The sequence below is a fragment of the Hemiscyllium ocellatum genome, unplaced genomic scaffold (genome assembly GCF_020745735.1).
Source record: "Hemiscyllium ocellatum isolate sHemOce1 unplaced genomic scaffold, sHemOce1.pat.X.cur. scaffold_1464_pat_ctg1, whole genome shotgun sequence".
In the NCBI taxonomy this organism is placed as follows: domain Eukaryota; kingdom Metazoa; phylum Chordata; class Chondrichthyes; order Orectolobiformes; family Hemiscylliidae; genus Hemiscyllium; species Hemiscyllium ocellatum.
Window position 1 is genome coordinate 1 of NW_026867783.1, and position 21,331 is coordinate 21,331.

The 21,331-nt window shown below is 53.1% G+C and overlaps 1 protein-coding gene across 1 annotated transcript; it reads left to right on the forward strand.

Annotated features, from left to right (window-relative positions):
• The first annotated feature begins 2,183 nt into the window (after positions 1 to 2,183).
• Positions 2,184 to 21,111, forward strand: LOC132809961 (copine-6-like). The gene is made up of 7 exons (XM_060822614.1): positions 2,184 to 2,235; positions 13,445 to 13,578; positions 13,695 to 13,749; positions 14,112 to 14,163; positions 17,162 to 17,295; positions 19,189 to 19,425; positions 20,650 to 21,111. Exons 1-7 carry the CDS (start codon positions 2,209 to 2,211, stop codon positions 20,818 to 20,820), a joined length of 810 nt encoding a protein of 269 aa, XP_060678597.1. The 5' UTR covers positions 2,184 to 2,208; the 3' UTR covers positions 20,821 to 21,111.
• The last annotated feature ends 220 nt before the right edge of the window (positions 21,112 to 21,331 follow it).

Sequence of the window (21,331 nt, forward strand, 5' to 3'; positions counted from 1 at the left end):
GGGGGGTGGGGTGCGGGGGTGGGGTGCGGGGGTGGGGTGTGGGGGGGGTGGGGTGTTGTGGATGGCCCCCCCCTGACGCTCTCTCTCTGTCCCCTCCCCAGGTGGTGAACAATAACCTGAGTCCGGCCTGGGCCCCGTTCCGTCTGTCACTACAGGCTCTGTGTAACTGTGACCCCACCCAGTTACTGCAGGTACGGGGGGGAGGGGGAGGTACTCCCTCAGCACTGACCCTCCGACAGTGCCCGCTCCCTCAGCACTGACCCTCCGACAGTGCCTCCTCCCTCAGCACTGACCCTCCGACAGTGCCCGCTCCCTCAGCACTGACCCTCCGACAGTGCCCACTCCCTCAGCACTGACCCTCCGACAGTGCCCACTCCCTCAGCACTGACCCTCCGACAGGGCCCACTCCCTCAGCACTGACCCTCCCACAGTGCCCACTCCCTCAGCACTGACCCTCCGACAGTGCCCACTCCCTCAGCACTGACCCTCCGACAGTGCCCACTCCCTCAGCACTGACCCTCCGACAGTGCCCACTCCCTCAGCACTGACCCTCCCACAGTGCCCACTCCCTCAGCACTGACCCTCCGACAGTGCACACTCCCTCAGCACTGACCCTCCGACAGGGCCCACTCCCTCAGCACTGACCCTCCCACAGTGCCCACTCCCTCAGCACTGACCCTCCGACAGTGCACACTCCCTCAGCACTGACCCTCCGACAGTGCCCACTCCCTCAGCACTGACCCTCCGACAGTGCACACTCCCTCAGCACTGACCCTCCGACAGTGCCCACTCCCTCAGCGCTGACCCTCCGACAGTGCTGCACTCCCTCAGCACTGACCCTCGATAATCTCTCCCTCTGCCTCCTCAGTTCCGAGTGTGGGACCACGACTCGAACGGGAAACATGATTTTATCGGGGAATTCTCGACCACGTTCCTGGAAATGCAGACGGCGAGATGTGGGAGATTGGTGAGTGATTCAGGAACAACAGCAAGGCCTCCCCTCCCAGATCATGCAGACTAACACATCTCCCTCTCTCTCTCCCTCTCTCCCTTTCTCTCCCTCCCCCTCCCTCCCTCTCTCCCCCCTCCTCTCTCCCCTCTCTCCCTCTCTCCCCCTCTCTCCCCCCCTCCCTCTCTCCCTCCCCCTCACCCTCCCTCCCTCTCCCTCCCCCTCCCTCCCTCTCTCCCCCTCCCCCTCCCTCCCTCTCCCTCACCCCCCCCTCCCCCTCCCCCTCTCCCCCTCCCCCTCTCCCCCCCCTTCTCTCTCCCCCCTCCCCCCTCCCCCCACAGGTACAGTGGCCGTGTATTAACCCGAAATACCTGTCGAAAAAACGAAACTATAAGGATTCTGGGACGGTCACCCTGATGGAGTGTAAGGTACAACCCCCTCACCCAGTCTCTGTAACCCCCTACACCCCCTCCCTGTCTCTGTAACCCCCTACACCCCCTCACCCAGTCTCTGTAACCCCCTACACCCCCTCCCTGTCTCTGTAACCCCCTACACCCCCTCCCTGTCTCTGTAACCCCCTACACCCCCTCACCCAGTCTCTGTAACCCCCTACACCCCCTCCCTGTCTCTGTAACCCCCCTACACCCCCTCCCTGTCTCTGTAACCCCCTACACCCCCTCCACCCCCTCCCTGTCTCTGTAACCCCCTACACCCCCTCCCTGTCTCTGTAACCCCCTCCCTTTCTCTGTAACCCCCTACACCCCCTCCCTGTCTCTGTAACCCCCTACACCCCCTCCCTGTCTCTGTAACCCCCTCCCTTTCTCTGTAACCCCCCCACCCCCTGCAGTATTCCCTATTTCTGATACCTCACCCCCTCCATCTCTTTCTCTCTGCCTCCCTCCGTGTTCCCAGTTCCTCTCCTTCTCTGATTGGACACGGAGGTCCCTCTCTCTGCTCGGTTCCTGAGCTATGTCCGAGCTGCAGGAGTGATTCCAAATATAAATCAGAGTGTGCACAGAGTGTCTACACAGACTGCAATTCTCTCTCTCTCTCTCCACCGTCTCCCCCCTCCCCATTACCCCTTCCCACGTCCTCTCTCCCTGTTCCCTCTCCATCCCCTTCCCCCTGCACTCTCACCTTCCCCAAACTCCCTCCCTTCCTGCTCCCCCTCTATCTCTCCCCCCCTCCCTCTCTCACACCCCTCCACCCCCCCCACCCCATTACAGATGGAGAAAGTCCACTCTTTCCTCGATTACATCATGGGCGGTTGCCAGATCCACTTCACAGTAAGCAGACGCCTCATTGGCTGTTCAACACTGGAGCAAATCAGGAAAGGCGGGGGCTGTGTTGGGCTGGGTTCTGTTGGGTTGGGTTGGGGTTTGGGTTGGGTTGGGCTGGGTTGGGGTTTGGGTTGGGTTGGGGTTTGGGTTGGGTTGTGCTAGGTTGGGTTGGGTTGTGTTGGGCTGGGTTGGGTTGGGTTGGGCTGGGCTGGGTTGGGGTTTGGGTTGGGTTGTGTTGGGCTGGGTTGGGTCGGGCTGGGATGGGTTGGGGTGGGTTGGGTTGGGTTGTGTTGGGTTGTGTTGGGCTATGATGGGTTGGGTTGTGGTGGGTTGGGCTGTGCTGGGCTGGGTTGGGTTGGGCTGGGTTGGGTTGGGCTGGGTTGGGTTGGGTTGGGCTGGGCTGGGATGGGTTGGGTTGGGTTGTGGTGGGTTGGGCTGGGTTGGGGTTTGGGTTGGGTTGTGCTAGGTTGGGTTGGGTTGTGTTGGGCTGGGTTGGGGTTTGGGTTGGGTTGTGCTAGGTTGGGTTGGGCTGTGTTGGGTTGGGGTTTGGGTTGGGTTGTGTTGTGTTGGGTTGTGTTGTGTTGGGTTGGGTTGGGTTGTGTTGGGTTGTGTTGGGCTATGATGGGTTGGGTTGTGGTGGGTTGGGCTGTGCTGGGCTGGGTTGGGTTGGGCTGGGTTGGGTTGGGGTGTGTTGGGTTGGGTTGGGCTGGGTTAGGTTGGGTTGGGTTGGGTTGTGGTGGGTTGGGCTGGGCTGGGATGGGTTGGGGTGTGTTGGGTTGGGTTAGGTTGGGTTGGGTTGGGTTGTGGTGGGTTGGGCTGTGCTGGGCTGTGTTGGGTTGGGTTGGGCTGTGTTGGGTTGTGTTGGGGTTTGGGTTGGGTTGTGTTGGGCTATGTTGGGTTATGTTGGGTTGGGTTGGGCTGTGCTGGGCTAGATTGTGTTGGGTTGGGTTGGGCTGGGTTGGGTTGGGGTTTGGGTTGGGTTGGGCTGGGCTGGGTTGGGTTGGGCTGGGTTGGGTTGGGCTGGGTTGGGGTTTGGGTTGGGCTGGGTTGGGTTGTGTTGGGCTGGGTTGGGTTGTGTTGGGTTGGGTTGTGTTGGGCTGGGCTGGGTTGGGGTTTGGGTTGGGTTGGTTTGGTTTGGGCTGGTCTGTGTTGGGTTGGGTTGGGTTGTGGTGGGTTGGGTTGTGCTGGGTTGTGTTGGGCTGGGCTGGTTTGGGGTTTGGGTTGGGCTGGGCTGGGTTATGTTGGGTTGGGTTGTGTTGGGTTGGGTTGTGTTGGGCTGGGCTGGGTTGGGGTTTGGGTTTGGGTTGGGCTGGGCTGGGTTATGTTGGGTTGGGTTGTGTTGGGTTGGGTTGTGTTGGGCTGGGTTGGGGTTTGGGTTGGGCTGGGTTGGGTTGTGTTGGGTTGGGTTGGGTTGGGCTGGGCTGGGTTGGGGTTTGGGTTGGGTTGGTTTGGTTTGGGCTGGTCTGTGTTGGGTTGGGTTGGGTTGTGGTGGGTTGGGTTGTGGTGGGTTGGGTTGGGTTGGGTTGGGTTGGGCTGGGCTGGGTTGGGTTGTGGTGGGTTGGGTTGTGGTGGGTTGGGTTGTGTTGGGTTGGGTTGTGTTGGGCTGGGCTGGGTTGGGGTTTGGGTTGGGCTGGGCTGGGTTATGCTGGGTTGGGTTGTGGTGGGTTGGGCTGTGTTGGGTTGGGCTGTGGTGGGTTGGGTTGTGCTGGGCTGTGTTGGGTTGGGCTGTGTTGGGCTGGGTTGGGTTGGGTTGGGCTGGGTTGGGCTGTGTTGGGTTGGGTTGTGTTGGGCTGGGCTGGTTGAGGTTTGGGTTGTGGTGGGTTGGGTTGTGTTGGGCTGGGCTGGGTTGGGGTTTGGGTTGGGTTGGTTTGGTTTGGGCTGGTCTGTGTTGTGTTGGGTGGGTGTGGGATCTCTCCTGGCTGGCTGGAATTGGATCACCGGGGATGGTACGGGCGGCTATCTGAACATAGGACGTACAGCCCTGGTCGGTTTCTAGATTCCATTGGATCATGGTGGATCTGATCGCACTCTCCGACACCGATACCCGGGGGCACCACACCCCAACCCCCGCATCACGGATCACTCCCCCACCTCAGTATCACGGACAGGCTCTGTCCCGGCCGCCTCCTGCAGAATGGGAGTCCCGACATCTCCCTGTTCCAACAGAAACTGCTCTGGTCCCCTTCCCCCGCCCCCGCCTCGTCTCCTCTACCCACCTCCCCCACACACCCCCCCAACATTTAAAAGGCACCGGGATGGGGACATGGATAGGAAGGGATGAGAGAGAGAAGGGCCAAATGGTGGCAAACAGAACAAGACTAGGTTGGGATATCTGGGCCAGCATGGAGGAGTTGGGCAGAAGGGTCTGTTTCCATTCTGAACACCTCTGTAACCTACAGATATTCCCAATTACAATTAATCCCCGAGTGACCCTCGGATATTCCCAATTACAATTAATCCCCGAGTGACCCTCGGATATTCCCAATTACAATTAATCCCCGAGTGACTCGTGGATATTCCCAATTACACTTAATCCCTGAATGACCCTTGGATATTCCCAATTACAATTAATCCCCGAGTGACCCTCAGGTATTCCCAATTACAATTAATCCCCGAGTGACTCTCGGATATTCCCAATTACAATTAATCCCTGAGTGACTCTCGGATATTCCCAATTACACTTAATCACCGAGTGACCCTCGGATATTCCCAATTACAATTAATCCCTGAGTGACCCTCGGATATTCCCAATTACAATTAATCCCTGAGTGACTCTCGGATATTCCCAATTTCAATTAAACCCCGAGTGACCCTCGGATATTCCCAATTACAATTAACCCCCGAGTGACCCTCGGATATTCCCAATTACAATTAATCCCTGAGTGACCCCTGGATATTCCCAATTACAATTAATCCACGAGTGACCCTCGGAATTTCCCAATTACAACTAATCCCTGAGTGACCCTCGGATATTCCCAATTACAATTAATCCCTGAGTGACTCTCGGATATTCCCAGTTACAAATAATCCCCGAGTGACCCTCGGATATTCCCAATTACACTTAATCCCTGAGTGACCCCCGGATATTCCCAATTACAATTAACCCCGAGTGACCCTCGGATATTCCCATTTACAATTAATCCCAGAGAGACCCCCGGATATTCCCAATTACAATTAATCCCCGGGGGGGGCCGTCGGATTTTCCCAATTACAATTAATCCCTGAGTGACCCCCGGATATTGCCAATTACTATTAATCCCCGAGTGACCCACGGATATTCCCAATTACAATTAATCCCTGAGTGACCCTTGGATATTCCCAATTACAATTAATCCCCGAGTGACTCTCGGATATTCCCAATTACAATTAATCCCCGAGTGACCCTCGGAATTTCCCAATTACAAATAATCCCTGAGTGACCCTCGGACTTTCCCAATTACAATTAATCCCCGAGTGACTCTCGGACTTTCCCAATTACAATTTATCTCCGAGTGACCCTTGAATATTCCCAATTACAATTAATCCCCAAGTGACCCTCGGATATTCCCAATTACAATAAATCCCCGAGTGACCCTCGGATATTCCCAATTACAATTAAACCCTGAGTGACCCTCGGATATTCCCAATTACAATTAATCCCGGTGTGACTCTCGGATATTCCCAATTACAATTAATCCCTGAATGACCCCCGGATATTCCCAATTACAATTATTCCCCGAGTGACTCTCGGACATTCCCAATTACAATTAATCCCCAAGTGTCCCCTGGATATTCCCAATTTCAATTAATTTCTGAGTGACCCTCGGATATTCCCAATTACAATTAATCCCCGAGTGTCCCTTGGACTTTCCCAAGTACAATTAATCCCTGAGTGACTCTCGGACTTTCCCAATTACAATTAATCCCCGAGTGACCCTCGGATATTCCCAATTACAATTAATCCTGGAGTGACTCTCGGACTTTCCCAATTGCAATTAATCCATGAGTCACCCTCGGATATTCCCAATTACAATTAATCCCTGAGTGACCCTTGAATATTCCCAATTACAATTAATCCCCAAGTGACCCTCGGACTTTCCCAATTACAATTAATCCCCAAGTGACTCTCGGATATTCCCAATTACAATTAATCCCCGAGCGACCCTCGGATATTCCCGATTACACTTAATCCCTGAGTGACCCCTGGATATTCCCAATTTCAATTAATCACCAAGTGACCCTCTGATATTCCCAATTACAATTAACCCCGAGTGACCCTCGGATATTCCCAATTACAATTAATCCCTGAGTGACCCCCGAATATTCCCAATTACAATTAATCCCCGAGTGACCCTCGGATATTCCCAATTACAATTAACCCCAAGTGACCCTCAGATATTCGCAATTACAATTTATCTCCGAATGACCCTTGAATATTCCCAATTACAATTAATCCCTGAGTGACCCCCGGATATTCCCAATTACAATTAATCCCCGAGTGACCCTCAGGTATTCCCAATTACAATTAATCCCGGTGTGACTCTCGGATATTCCCAATTACAATTAATCCCCGAGTGACTCTCGGACATTCCCAATTACAATTAATCCCCGAGTGACCCTCGGATATTCCCAATTACAATTAATCCCCGAGTGACTCGTGGATATTCCCAATTACACTTAATCCCTGAATGACCCTCGGATATTCCCAATTACAATTAATCCCCGAGTGACCCTCAGGTATTCCCAATTACAATTAATCCCCGAGTGACTCTCGGATATTCCCAATTACAATTAATCCCTGAGTGACTCTCGGATATTCCCAATTACACTTAATCACCGAGTGACCCTCGGATATTCCCAATTACAATTAATCCCCGAGTGACCCTCGGATATTCCCAATTACAATTAATCCCTGAGTGACTCTCGGATATTCCCAATTTCAATTAAACCCCGAGTGACCCTCGGATATTCCCAATTACAATTAACCCCCGAGTGACCCTCGGATATTCCCAATTACAATTAATCCCTGAGTGACCCCTGGATATTCCCAATTACAATTAATCCACGAGTGACCCTCGGATATTCCCAATTACAATTAATCCCTGAGTGACTCTCGGATATTCCCAGTTACAAATAATCCCCGAGTGACCCTCGGATATTCCCAATTACACTTAATCCCTGAGTGACCCCCGGATATTCCCAATTACAATTAACCCCGAGTGACCCTCGGATATTCCCATTTACAATTAATCCCCGGGGGGGGGGCCGTCGGATTTTCCCAATTACAATTAATCCCTGAGTGACCCCCGGATATTGCCAATTACTATTAATCCCCGAGTGACCCACGGATATTCCCAATTACAATTAATCCCTGAGTGACCCTTGGATATTCCCAATTACAATTAATCCCCGAGTGACCCTCGGAATTTCCCAATTACAAATAATCCCTGAGTGACCCTCGGACTTTCCCAATTACAATTAATCCCCGAGTGACTCTCGGACTTTCCCAATTACAATTTATCTCCGAGTGACCCTTGAATATTCCCAATTACAATTAATCCCCAAGTGACCCTCGGATATTCCCAATTACAATAAATCCCCGAGTGACCCTCGGATATTCCCAATTACAATTAAACCCTGAGTGACCCTCGGATATTCCCAATTACAATTAATCCCGGTGTGACTCTCGGATATTCCCAATTACAATTAATCCCTGAATGACCCCCGGATATTCCCAATTACAATTATTCCCCGAGTGACTCTCGGACATTCCCAATTACAATTAATCCCCAAGTGTCCCCTGGATATTCCCAATTTCAATTAATTTCTGAGTGACCCTCGGATATTCCCAATTACAATTAATCCCCGAGTGTCCCTTGGACTTTCCCAAGTACAATTAATCCCTGAGTGACTCTCGGACTTTCCCAATTACAATTAATCCCCGAGTGACCCTCGGATATTCCCAATTACAATTAATCCTGGAGTGACTCTCGGACTTTCCCAATTGCAATTAATCCATGAGTCACCCTCGGATATTCCCAATTACAATTAATCCCTGAGTGACCCTTGAATATTCCCAATTACAATTAATCCCCAAGTGACCCTCGGACTTTCCCAATTACAATTAATCCCCAAGTGACTCTCGGATATTCCCAATTACAATTAATCCCCGAGCGACCCTCGGATATTCCCGATTACACTTAATCCCTGAGTGACCTCTGGATATTCCCAATTTCAATTAATCACCAAGTGACCCTCTGATATTCCCAATTACAATTAACCCCGAGTGACCCTCGGATATTCCCAATTACAATTAATCCCTGAGTGACCCCCGAATATTCCCAATTACAATTAATCCCCGAGTGACCCTCGGATATTCCCAATTACAATTAACCCCAAGTGACCCTCAGATATTCCCAATTACAATTTATCTCCGAATGACCCTTGAATATTCCCAATTACAATTAATCCCTGAGTGACCCCCGGATATTCCCAATTACAATTAATCCCCGAGTGACCCTCAGGTATTCCCAATTACAATTAATCCCGGTGTGACTCTCGGATATTCCCAATTACAATTAATCCCCGAGTGACTCTCGGACATTCCCAATTACAATTAATCCCCGAGTGACCCTCGGATATTCCCAATTACAATTAATCCCCGAGTGACTCGTGGATATTCCCAATTACACTTAATCCCTGAATGACCCTCGGATATTCCCAATTACAATTATTCCCCGAGTGACTCTCGGACATTCCCAATTACAATTAATCCCCAAGTGTCCCTCGGATATTCCCAATTTCAATTAATTTCTGAGTGACCCTCGGATATTCCCAATTACAATTAATCCCCGAGTGTCCCTTGGACTTTCCCAAGTACAATTAATCCCGGAGTGACTCTTGGACTTTCCCAATTACAATTAATCCCCGAGTGACCCTCGGATATTCCCAATTACAATTAATCCTGGAGTGACTCTCGGACTTTCCCAATTGCAATTAATCCATGAGTCACCCTCGGATATTCCCAATTACAATTAATCCCCGAGTGACCCTTGAATATTCCCAATTACAATTAATCCCCAAGTGACCCTCGGATATTCCCAATTACAATTAATCCCCGAGCGACCCTCGGATATTCCCAATTACACTTAATCTCTGAGTGACCCCTGGATATTCCCAATTTCAATTAATCACCGAGTGACCCTCTGATATTCCCAATTACAATTAACCCCGAGTGACCCTCGGATATTCCCAATTACAATTAATCCCTGAGTGACCCCCGAATATTCCCAATTACAATTAATCCCCGAGTGACCCTCGGATATTCCCAATTACAATTAACCCCAAGTGACCCTCAGATATTCCCAATTACAATTTATCTCCGAATGACCCTTGAATATTCCCAATTACAATTAATCCCCGAGTGACCCTTAGAATTTCCCAATTACAATTATTCCCCGAGTGACTCTCGGACATTCCCAATGACAATTAATCCCCGAGTGTCCCCTGGATATTCCCAATTACAATTAATCCCTGAGTGACCCTCGCACTTTCCCAATTACAATTAATCTCCGAGTGACCCTCGGATATTCCCAATCACAATTAATCCCGGAGTGACTCTCGGACTTTCCCAATTGCAATTAATCCACGAGTCACCCTCGGATATTCCCAATTACAATTAATCCCCGAGCGACCCTCGGATATTCCCAATTACACTTAATCCCTGAGTGACTCTCGGATATTCCCAATTACAATTAATCCCTGAGTGACCCCCGAATATTCCCAATTACAATTAATCCCTGAGTGACCCTCGGATATTGTCATTGTCAGTTAATCCCTGAGTGACTCTCGGATATTTCCAATTACAATTAATCTCCGAGTGACCCTCGGATATTCCCAATTACAATTAATCCCGGAGTGACTCTCGGACTTTCCCAGTTACAATTAATCCACGAGTCACCCTCGGATATTCCCAATTACAATTAATCCCTGAGTGACCCTCGGATATTGTCATTGACAGTTAATCCCTGAGTGACTCTCGGATATTTCCAATTACAATTAATCCCTGAGTGACTCTCGGATATTCCCAATTACAATTAACCCCTGAGTGACCCTCAGACTTTCCCAATTACAATTAATCCCTGAGTGACTCTGGGATTTTCCCATTGACAGTTAATCCCGGAGTGACCCTCAGATTTACTGTTTATAGTTAATCTCCCAATTGGTCTCCTCTGACCTTAGACTTTTTACGGTTAGTCCTGAAGTGACCCCTGAAGGTTTAGCTCCTGGTGTCAAACAGCCGGGACGTCTTGACAATTAAATTGACTTCACTCCCAGAGCAAGAGAGAGATTACTCACTGGCTTTGCTGCCTCTTACTTACCTCTGAGAGAGTTTCTCTCTTCCCACTGCTGACCATTTCCAAGCCTGTGTCAGAACAGAAACACAAATCCAGAGGCTGTTGCTACACCGCGGCAGCATAGATTCAAAGATTTCATTCAAGTCTAACTCTCAAGCCAACAGAACATGGAAAATTCGGCACAGTCCAGGCCATTCAGCCCTGGATGTTGTGCCAACCTGTGGAACCAATCTGAAGCCCATCTAACCTACACTATTCCATTCTCGTCCCTAAGTCTATCCCATGCACATTTAAATGCCCTTCAAGTTGGGGAGTCTCCATCTGTTGTAGGCAGGCCGTTCCACACCCCCACGACTCTGAGTGAGGACACTACCTCTGACCTCTGTCCTATATCTATCAGCCCTCAGTTTAAAGCTGTGTCCCCCTCGTGTTCGTCATCAGCATCTGAGAAAAAGGCCCTCACCCTCCACCCGGTCTCACCCTAATAACGGCCATAACATAATCTTTTGTATCACCGTCAAGGCTTTGGGATGTGTTTTTTCCCACCTTCGGGAATGTGGGCGCCCCATTCCAGTAAAAACAGCAAATAATCCACAGCCGATCTCAGTGAACTTCTATTTGGCCATTCCCATCTCGCGTTTCCAAGACAGCACACGACAAATCCCTCCTCAACATCGAGATCTCGAAACAGGTCCATTTTCCAGTTCCTCAACTACCTTGTTTTGGAGGTGGGGGGGGGGAGGGAGAGAGAGAGGATGGGAGATTACGGTGTTGGGAGACAGGATGAGACAGGTTACAGAAGAATGCAGCCAGCTGCATCTACCTTCCAGGTATTTCTGTGTTCCCAGTGTACCTTCGTTGTAAGGTGAGGTTCCTTCACAATGGGAACGTCTCAGATCAGAACGCATCGGAAACTGATATTCATCCATCCCAAACCGCTCCGCGCAGGATCTCCAACTCTTCCAATCCTCCATTTTGCAAACTGAATTTCTTGACCGTGCGTCTGTAAGTTTCCTTCCCCCTCCCCCCCCCCCCCCCCCCCACCTCCCCCCGCGAGACACTGTCAGCTCTGACATTGTAATGATGTGGAGGAGCCAATCTTTGACTGGGAATGGACAGAGATGACGAAATCCCCCCCAACAGGTTTATTTGGAAGCACTGGGTTTCGGTGCGCTGCCCCTTCGTCGGTTGGGTGTGGAACAGGATCGTAAGGCACAGAATTTACAGCGTGGGTTTCCTCCAGGTGCTCCAGTTCCCTCCCACAGTCACAAACATGTGCTGGTTAGGGAGAGTGGGCCATGTGTTAGTGATAGGGAAGGGGTAAGTGTAGGGGTATGGGTGGGTTGTGCTTCGGAGGGTCGGTATGGACTTGTTGGGCCGAAGGGCCTGTTTCCACACTGTAAGTAATCTAACCTAATCTAAAAATAGGTGACAGTGATTGCGCGGCCGATGTGATGTCCTCCAACAATCCAGGATTGCTGTTAGGTTACAGAGTTTAGTTCACGAATACGTAAATCCCAGATTTTCTTATATCTCACCTTCCTGTGATAAAAATAGGTGACACCTCAGCTCAGACAACGCAGGAAAGGTGTGAGGTTTTGGTCTGTCTGTGTCCCAGTCAGGATTCAGACCGGTTCTGTTCCCAAGGTAGGGATGGATGAAATGTCCCACAGACAGACTGCCTACAGACCCTGAACTCCTCCAACAAAATACAATGTTCTGCAAATACAACGCTGCACACTCCCCCTCTCCCTCACACACAGGCACACACACATACAGGTCTACGAGGTGACCCTTCAGCCCAACTCGTCTGTGCTGACCCAGATATCCCAACCTAATCCAGTCCCATTCCCCAGCACCGGCCCATCTCCCCCTAAACCCCTCCCTATCCACATCCCCATCCAGATCCCTGTTAAATGGTGTCCCTGTCACAGCCCCCCCCACTTCCTCTGGCAGCTCATCCCACACACACACCCCCCTCTGGGGGGAAAATGTTACCCCTCGGGTCCCTGTCCCCTCTCACCCTCAACCTACACCCCTCTAGTTCTGGACTCCCCCACCCCAGGGGGAAAAGACCTTGTCTATTTACCCTATCCATGTCCCCCTCGTGATTTTATAGCCCTCTAGTTCTGGACTCCCCCACCCCAGGGGGAAAAGACCTTGTCTACTTACCCTATCCATGTCCACCTCGGGATTTTATAACCCTCTAGTTCTGGGCTCCCCCACCCCAGGGGGAAAAGACCTTGTCTATTTACCCTATCCATGTCCCCCTCGTGATTTTATAAACCTCTATAAGGTCACCCCTCAGCCTCCGACGCTCCAGGGAAAACAGCCCCAGCCTGTTCAGCCTCTCCCTGTAGCTCAGACCCTCCAACCCTGGCAACATCCTTGTCAATCTTTTCTGAACCCTTTCATGTTTCACAACATCTTCCCGATCGGAAGGAGACCAGAATTACACCCAATATTCCAACAGCGGCCCTAACCAATGTCCTGTACAGCCGCAACATGACCCCCCCAACTCCTGTACTCGATACTCTGACCAATAAAGGAAAGCATACCAAACGCTGCCTTCACTATCCTATCTACCTGTGACTCCACTTTCAAGGAGCTATGACCCTGCACTCCAAGGTCTCTGTGTTCAGCAACACTCCCCAGGACCTTACCATGAAGTGTATAAGTCCTGCTAAGATTTGCTTTCCCAAAATGTTTGCTTTTAGACCTGCAGCCCCCTCCTCTCCTGCACGTTGAGGAGGTGTGACGGAGAACCGCGGTGTAATGCTGGAAAGATGGGATTGGGAGCAGGATTAGCCAGTGCTCTGAGTGCAGGGCATATGCGAGTGATCTCTCAGTCACCTGCCCACCCCCTCGCCCCCCCCCAGGTTGCAATTGACTTCACGGCTTCGAATGGCGATCCCAGTAACAGCCAGTCGCTCCACTACATGAACCACAGGGAGCCGAACGAGTACGTGAAAGCGCTGAGGGCCGTAGGAGAGATTTGCCAGGACTACGACAGGTAGGAGCGTGAGGGGAAGGGGCTGGGGAGGGGGAGCTGGGAGCCAGAGGGTGTCTCAGAACCAGGGACTCCAATCCGCTGAACCGACCCCTGTAACAATCCTCTTCCTCTCCCAGTGACAAGAAATTCCCCGCTTTCGGATTCGGAGCACGAGTCCCACCGGATTACGAGGTGAGAGAAATCGGAGAGAGGTGGGAACTCCCTCTAACAGACGGGAATCTAATCGAGGGGTTCGGGGTGGGGTTTATATACAGAATAACAGATACCCCGGGAGGGAGTTACAGACTGGAATCTAATCGAGGGGTTCGGGGTGGGGTTTATATACAGAATAACAGATACCCCGGGAGGGAGTTACAGACTGGAATCTAATCGAGGGGTTGGGGGTGGGGTTTATATACAGGGGTAGGGGGTGGGGATTATATACAGGGGGTGGGGGTTATATACAAGGGGTGCGGGTTATATACAGGGGGTGGGGGTTATATACAGGGGGTGTGTCGGGGGCGGGGGTAATGATTATTTTTTGGGTTTTCCAGGTTTCCCACGATTTCCCGTTAAATTTGAATCCCGACGATCCTGACTGTGACGGTGAGTCTGTCTCCCTCACTCCCTCACTCCCTCACTCACTCCCTCACTCGCTCCCTCACTCGCTCACTCCCTCGCTCACTCCCTCGCTCACTCCCTCGCTCACTCTCTCGCTCACTCCCTCACTCACTCCCTCAGTCACTCACTCCCTCACTCACTCCCTCACTCACTCCCTCACTCACTCCCTCAGTCACTCACTCCCTCACTCACTCTCTACTTTACTCTCTCTCTCACTCTCACTGTCTTTCTGACACACTCACACTCTCATTCTCACTGTCTTTCTGACACACTCACACTCTCATTCTCGCTGTCTCTCCCACCCTGACACACTCACACTCTCATTCTCACTGTCTCTCCCACCCTGACACACTCACACTCTCATTCTCGCTGTCTCTCCCACCCTGACACACTCACTCTCTCATTCTCGCTGTCTCTCCCACCCTGACACACTCACACTCTCATTCTCACTGTCTCTCCCACCCTGACACACTCACACTCTCATTCTCGCTGTCTCTCCCACCCTGACACACTCACTCTCTCATTCTCGCTCTCTCTCCCACCCTGACACACTCACACTCTCATTCTCGCTCTCTCTCCCACCCTGACACACTCACACTCTCATTCTCGCCGTCTCTCCCACCTTGACACACTCACACTCTCATTCTCGCTGTCTCTCCCACCCTGACACACTCACACTCTCATTCTCGCTGTCTCTCCCACCCTGACACACTCACTCTCTCATTCTCGCTCTCTCTCCCACCCTGACACACTCACACTCTCATTCTCGCTCTCTCTCCCACCCTGACACACTCACACTCTCATTCTCGCCGTCTCTCCCACCTTGACACACTCACACTCTCATTCTCGCTGTCTCTCCCACCCTGACACACTCACACTCTCATTCTCGCTCTCTCTCCCACCCTGACACACTCACACTCTCATTCTCGCTGTCTCTCCCACCCTGACACACTCACTCTCTCATTCTCGCTGTCTCTCCCACCCTGACACACTCACTCTCTCATTCTCGCTCTCTCTCCCACCCTGACACACTCACACTCTCATTCTCGCTCTCTCTCCCACCCTGACACACTCACACTCTCATTCTCGCCGTCTCTCCCACCCTGACACACTCACACTCTCATTCTCACTGTCTTTCTGACACACTCACACTCTCATTCTCGCTGTCTCTCCCACCTTGACACACTCACACTCTCATTCTCGCTGTCTCTCCCACCCTGACACACTCACACTCTCATTCTCGCTCTCTCTCCCACCCTGACACACTCACACTCTCATTCTCGCCGTCTCTCCCACCTTGACACACTCACACTCTCATTCTCGCTGTCTCTCCCACCCTGACACACTCACACTCTCATTCTCGCTGTCTCTCCCACCCTGACACACTCACTCTCTCATTCTCGCTCTCTCTCCCACCCTGACACACTCACACTCTCATTCTCGCTCTCTCTCCCACCCTGACACACTCACACTCTCATTCTCGCCGTCTCTCCCACCTTGACACACTCACACTCTCATTCTCGCTGTCTCTCCCACCCTGACACACTCACACTCTCATTCTCGCTCTCTCTCCCACCCTGACACACTCACACTCTCATTCTCGCTGTCTCTCCCACCCTGACACACTCACTCTCTCATTCTCGCTGTCTCTCCCACCCTGACACACTCACTCTCTCATTCTCGCTCTCTCTCCCACCCTGACACACTCACACTCTCATTCTCGCTCTCTCTCCCACCCTGACACACTCACACTCTCATTCTCGCCGTCTCTCCCACCTTGACACACTCACACTCTCATTCTCGCTGTCTCTCCCACCCTGACACACTCACACTCTCATTCTCGCTGTCTCTCCCACCCTGACACACTCACACTCTCATTCACGCTGTCTCTCCCACCCTGACACACTCACACTCTCATTCTCGCTGTCTCTCCCACCCTGACACACTCACACTCTCATTCTCACTGTCTCTCCCACCCTGACACACTCACTCTCTCATTCTCGCTGTCTCTCCCACCCTGACACACTCACTCTCTCATTCTCGCTGTCTCTCCCACCCTGACACACTCACACTCTCATTCTCACTGTCTCTCCCACCCTGACACACTCACTCTCTCATTCTCGCTGTCTCTCCCACCCTGACACACTCACTCTCTCATTCTCGCTCTCTCTCCCACCCTGACACACTCACACTCTCATTCTCGCTCTCTCTCCCACCCTGACACACTCACACTCTCATTCTCGCCGTCTCTCCCACCTTGACACACTCACACTCTCATTCTCGCTGTCTCTCCCACCCTGACACACTCACACTCTCATTCTCGCTCTCTCTCCCACCCTGACACACTCACACTCTCATTCTCGCTGTCTCTCCCACCCTGACACACTCACTCTCTCATTCTCGCTGTCTCTCCCACCCTGACACACTCACTCTCTCATTCTCGCTCTCTCTCCCACCCTGACACACTCACACTCTCATTCTCGCTCTCTCTCCCACCCTGACACACTCACACTCTCATTCTCGCCGTCTCTCCCACCTTGACACACTCACACTCTCATTCTCGCTCTCTCTCCCACCCTGACACACTCACACTCCCATTCTCGCTGTCCCTCCCACCCTGACACACTCACACTCCCATTCTCGCTGTCCCTCCCACCCTGACACACTCACACTCCCATTCTCGCTGTCCCTCCCACCCTGACACACTCACACTCTCATTGTCGCTGTCCCTCCCACCCTGACACACTCACACTCCCATTCTCGCTCTCTCTCCCACCCTGACACACTCACACTCTCATTCTCGCCGTCTCTCCCACCTTGACACACTCACACTCTCATTCTCGCTGTCCCTCCCACCCTGACACACTCTCTCCCCCGTACGCCCACCCCCTGTCACATTCCTGAACATCCTTCCCTGAGTGCCCCCCTCCCGGTCTGACTGACCCCCTCGGTCCTGCCTCTCTCTCTCTCTTTTTCTGAGCAGAAATTAAAGGGGTCATCCTTGCCTACCAGAGATGTCTGCCCAGTATCAAACTCTATGGTCCCACCAACGTCTCTCCCATCATCCGCCGGGTCAGCCGTCTCGCTGAGGCTGAGATGCAGACGGGTATCCCCTCGGTAAGTCTCTCCGAGGGACGCTCGCTCCCTCACTACGCCAACCTCTGCCCTCAGCTGCTCTGTCTCTCACGGACAGAGGCCTCGCTCCTGGGTATAACACCCACCCTCGAGTTGGCACTTCGACTGTGGGGGGAACGCGGATGCAGCGCTGAGTGCAGGGCTGACAATGGGACAGGTAACATTCACACCCCCACACACACCAGGGAATAACCGTCTCCAACAAGAGAGACCCTAACCATCGCCCCCTTGATGTTCAATGGTGTTACCGTCACTGAATCCTGCAGCGAGTAACTCCCCTCCGGACCCTCCCCCCAAAGCCCTGTCCCACCATCGGGGACAGAGGCTGGGAATCCTGCAGTGAGTAACTCCCCTCCTGACCCTCCCCCCAAAGCCCTGTCCCACCATCGGGGACAGAGGCTGGGAATCCTGCAGTGAGTAACTCCCCTCCTGACCCTCCCCCCAAAGCCCTGTCCCACCATCGGGGACAGAGGCTGGGAATCCTGCAGTGAGTAACTCCCCTCCTGACCCTCCCCCCAAAGCCCTGTCCCACCGTCGGGGACAGAGGCTGGGAATCCTGCAGCGAGTAACTCCCCTCCTGACCCTCCCCCCAAAGCCCTGTCCCACCATCGGGGACAGAGGCTGGGAATCCTGCAGTGAGTAACTCCCCTCCTGACCCTCCCCCCAAAGCCCTGTCCCACCATCGGGGACAGAGGCTGGGAATCCTGCAGTGAGTAACTCCCCTCCTGACCCTCCCCCCAAAGCCCTGTCCCACCGTCGGGGACAGAGGCTGGGAATCCTGCAGTGAGTAACTCCCCTCCTGACCCTCCCCCCAAAGCCCTGTCCCACCGTCGGGGACAGAGGCTGGGAATCCTGCAGTGAGTAACTCCCCTCCGGACCCTCCCCCCAAAGCCCTGTCCCACCGTCGGGGACAGAGGCTGGGAATCCTGCAGCGAGTAACTCCCCTCCGGACCCTCCCCCCAAAGCCCTGTCCCACCATCGGGGACAGAGGCTGGGAATCCTGCAGCGAGTAACTCCCCTCCTGACCCTCCCCCCAAAGCCCTGTCCCACCATCGGGGACAGAGGCTGGGAATCCTGCAGTGAGTAACTCTCCTCTCTATGAATGTGTGTCCCATCCGTTCCTTCCTGGGTCAGAATCCCTGGGATCCCCTTCCTGAGGGACACTGTGGGTCTACCCTCCAGCACACGGACTGCAGCAGGTCAGGGAGACAGCTCACACCCCACACCCACCTCCTCAAGGGGGGAGGGGGGGGACGAGGGACGGGGAGATGGGGAGGTGAATAAATGCTGGGCCCAGCCAGTGATACACGTCTCCATGTGAGGGATGGGAAAGATCAAGCCTGTTCCTGCAAATCCTGTGCATTTGTGAGAGAGAGAGAGTGTGTGTGTGAGAGAGAGTGTGTGTGTGTGTGTGAGAGAGAGTGTGTGTGTGTGTGAGAGAGAGTGTGTGTGAGAGTGTGTGTGAGAGAGAGAGTGTGTGTGTGTGAGAGAGTGTGTGAGAGTGAGTGTGTGTGTGTGTGAGAGAGAGTGTGTGTGTGTGTGAGAGAGAGTGTGTGTGAGAGTGTGTGTGAGAGAGATAGTGTGTGTGTGTGAGAGAGTGTGTGAGAGTGAGTGAGTGTGTGTGTGAGAGAGTGTGTGTGTGTGAGAGTGTGTGTGTGAGAGAGTGTGTGTGTGAGAGAGTGTGTGTGAGAGTGAGTGAGTGTGTGTGTGAGAGAGTGAGTGTGTGTGAGAGAGAGTGAGTGTGTGTGAGAGAGAGTGAGTGTGTGTGAGAGAGAGTGTGTGTGAGAGAGAGAGAGTGTGTGTGTGTGTGTGTGTGTGTCTGTGTCAGTGCTGCCTGCCCCGGTGGCCACTCTGCCCTGTTCTATCCCCTTTCAGAAGTACTACATGTTGCTGATGCTGACGGACGGGGTAGTGACTGACCTGAGTGAGACCCGCGATCTGATTGTGGAGGCGTCACGCCTGCCCCTGTCCATCATCATCGTCGGTGTGGGCAACGCCGACTTCTCTGACATGAGGGCATTGGACGGGGACGATGGCATCTTACTGTCCAGCTACGGCCAGGAAGCAGCCCGGGACATCGTCAAGTTCGTGCCCTTCCGAGACTTCAAGAAGGTACGGCCACTCTGCCCCGCTCTCAGTCTATCCCTCCTCGCACGGATCCTGTGACCAAGTCGCATCGTTGTCGAATTGCAGACAGGTTTCTGAACCTTGACCACCTGGAGACTCGTGTCTGTCAGGTCCCCTCCTGGGAGACGTGACTCTCAAGATTAGACGGGTCTCCCCAGACTTCGACTCAATTCCCGGCTCAAATCACCGGGAATCTGGGTGGGAATCGTGGGTTAAGTTTGGACAAACGGCGTGTATTTGTGTGGGGCCTGTTTACGGAGGCTGGGCCTGGACGATGAGCCTCAAACTCCCACTGGAGTTCAGGCCTACCCTGTGGGGATGTACTTTCAGACCTTGGGCCGGGGTAATGGGTCAGACCTCAGGAGCTAGTCCTCAGTCATGCTCTGAAATCCCAGGGAGTTAGGCCTGTACTCTGGGCCTCAAATCCTCAGCGGTTGGGCCCAGATGGTTGGGGTGTAATTTCAGGCGTTTTAGCCTCAGGTTATGGGAGGAATCGGAGTGGACTCAGGTCGGGTTATACTCTGCAACGTCAGGAATTTCGGCTTTTCCGATGGGACAGCAGATAGGCCCTGGTTAGGGGGAACAGTTTCAGACGTTGGCTGGAATCCCTGGATTTGGGACGACACTGAGGCTGGAATCCCTGGATTTGGGCCTAGACTTGAGGCTGGAATCCCGGGATTTGGGACGACACAGACTAGAATCCCTGGATTTGGGCCTAGACTTGAGGCTGGAATCCCTGGATTTGGGCCTAGACTTGAGGCTGGAATCCCAGGATTTGGGCCTAGACTTGAGGCTGGAATCCCGGGATTTGGGCCTAGACTTGAGGCTGGAATCCCAGGATTTGGGCCTAGACTTGAGGCTGGAATACCAGGATTTGGGACAACACTGAGACTAGAATCCCGGGATTTGGGCCGAGACCTGAGGCTGGAATCCTGGGATTTGGGCCTAGACTTGAGGTTGGAATCCTGGGATTTGGGCCTAGACTTGAGGCTGGAATCCCAGGATTTGGGCCTAGACTGAGGCTGGAATCCCAGGATTTGAACCGACATTGAGGCTGGAATCCCGGGATTTGCACCGACACTGAGGCTAGAATTACTGGATTTGGGCCTAGACTTGAGGCTGGAATCCCGGGATTTGGGTCTGAAGGGAAGCCTTGGTATCCTGGCCGCTTCACCATCGTCTCTTTTGTTTCCCTCGCTCTCCCTACAGGCCCCAACCTCGGCCTTGGCCAAATACGTCCTCGCTGAGGTCCCCAAGCAGGTGGTGGAGTTCTACGCCAGTCAGGGGATCGCCCCTGAGCCTCACAAGCAGAGCGTCGTTCCCCCGAGGAGAGGAGAAAATGGAGGAGAACAGACCGGGGCTAAAGGAGCTACCTCCTGAGCAGGCCTCACTGATGCCCGCCTCACAAACCAGTGACACCAGCCTCACTAGAATCCGCACTCCCTTCCACTCCATCCCCTGGAGACTGGGGCACCTGCTCTGACCTCCCCACAGTTACCATGAGACTGGAATTACGTGACCTCCCCCCGACTCAGCCCAGATCGATGGGGGGTGGGGGGGATGATTCAACCTAAACCTCAGGCCTACATCCCCTTCTCTCCCCAACCCTCTCCCCAGGAGCTCAGGCCTAAATCTCAGGCCTACATCCCCTTCTCTCCCCAACCCTCTCCCCAGGAGCTCAGGCTTAAACCTCAGGCCTACATCCCCTTCTCTCCCCAACCCTCTCCCCAGGAGCTCAGGCCTAAATCTCAGGCCTACATCCCCCTCTCCCCAGGAGCTCAGGCCTAAATCTCAGGCCTACATCCCCTTCTCTCCCCAACCATCTCCCCAGGAGCTCAGGCTTAAACCTCAGACCTACATCCCCCTCTCTCCCCAACCCTCTCCCCAGGAG

What these genes read in the sequence shown, in the direction of transcription:
- LOC132809961 (XM_060822614.1), top strand. Translation starts at nt 2,209, where the DNA reads ATGGGCGGTTGCCAGATCCACTTCACA. An exon ending in ATTTGCCAGGACTACGACAG is followed by an intron (nt 13,579 to 13,694) that starts GTAGGAGCGTGA and finishes TTCCTCTCCCAG; the next exon opens with TGACAAGAAATTCCCCGCTT. An exon ending in GAGTCCCACCGGATTACGAG is followed by an intron (nt 13,750 to 14,111) that starts GTGAGAGAAATC and finishes TGGGTTTTCCAG; the next exon opens with GTTTCCCACGATTTCCCGTT.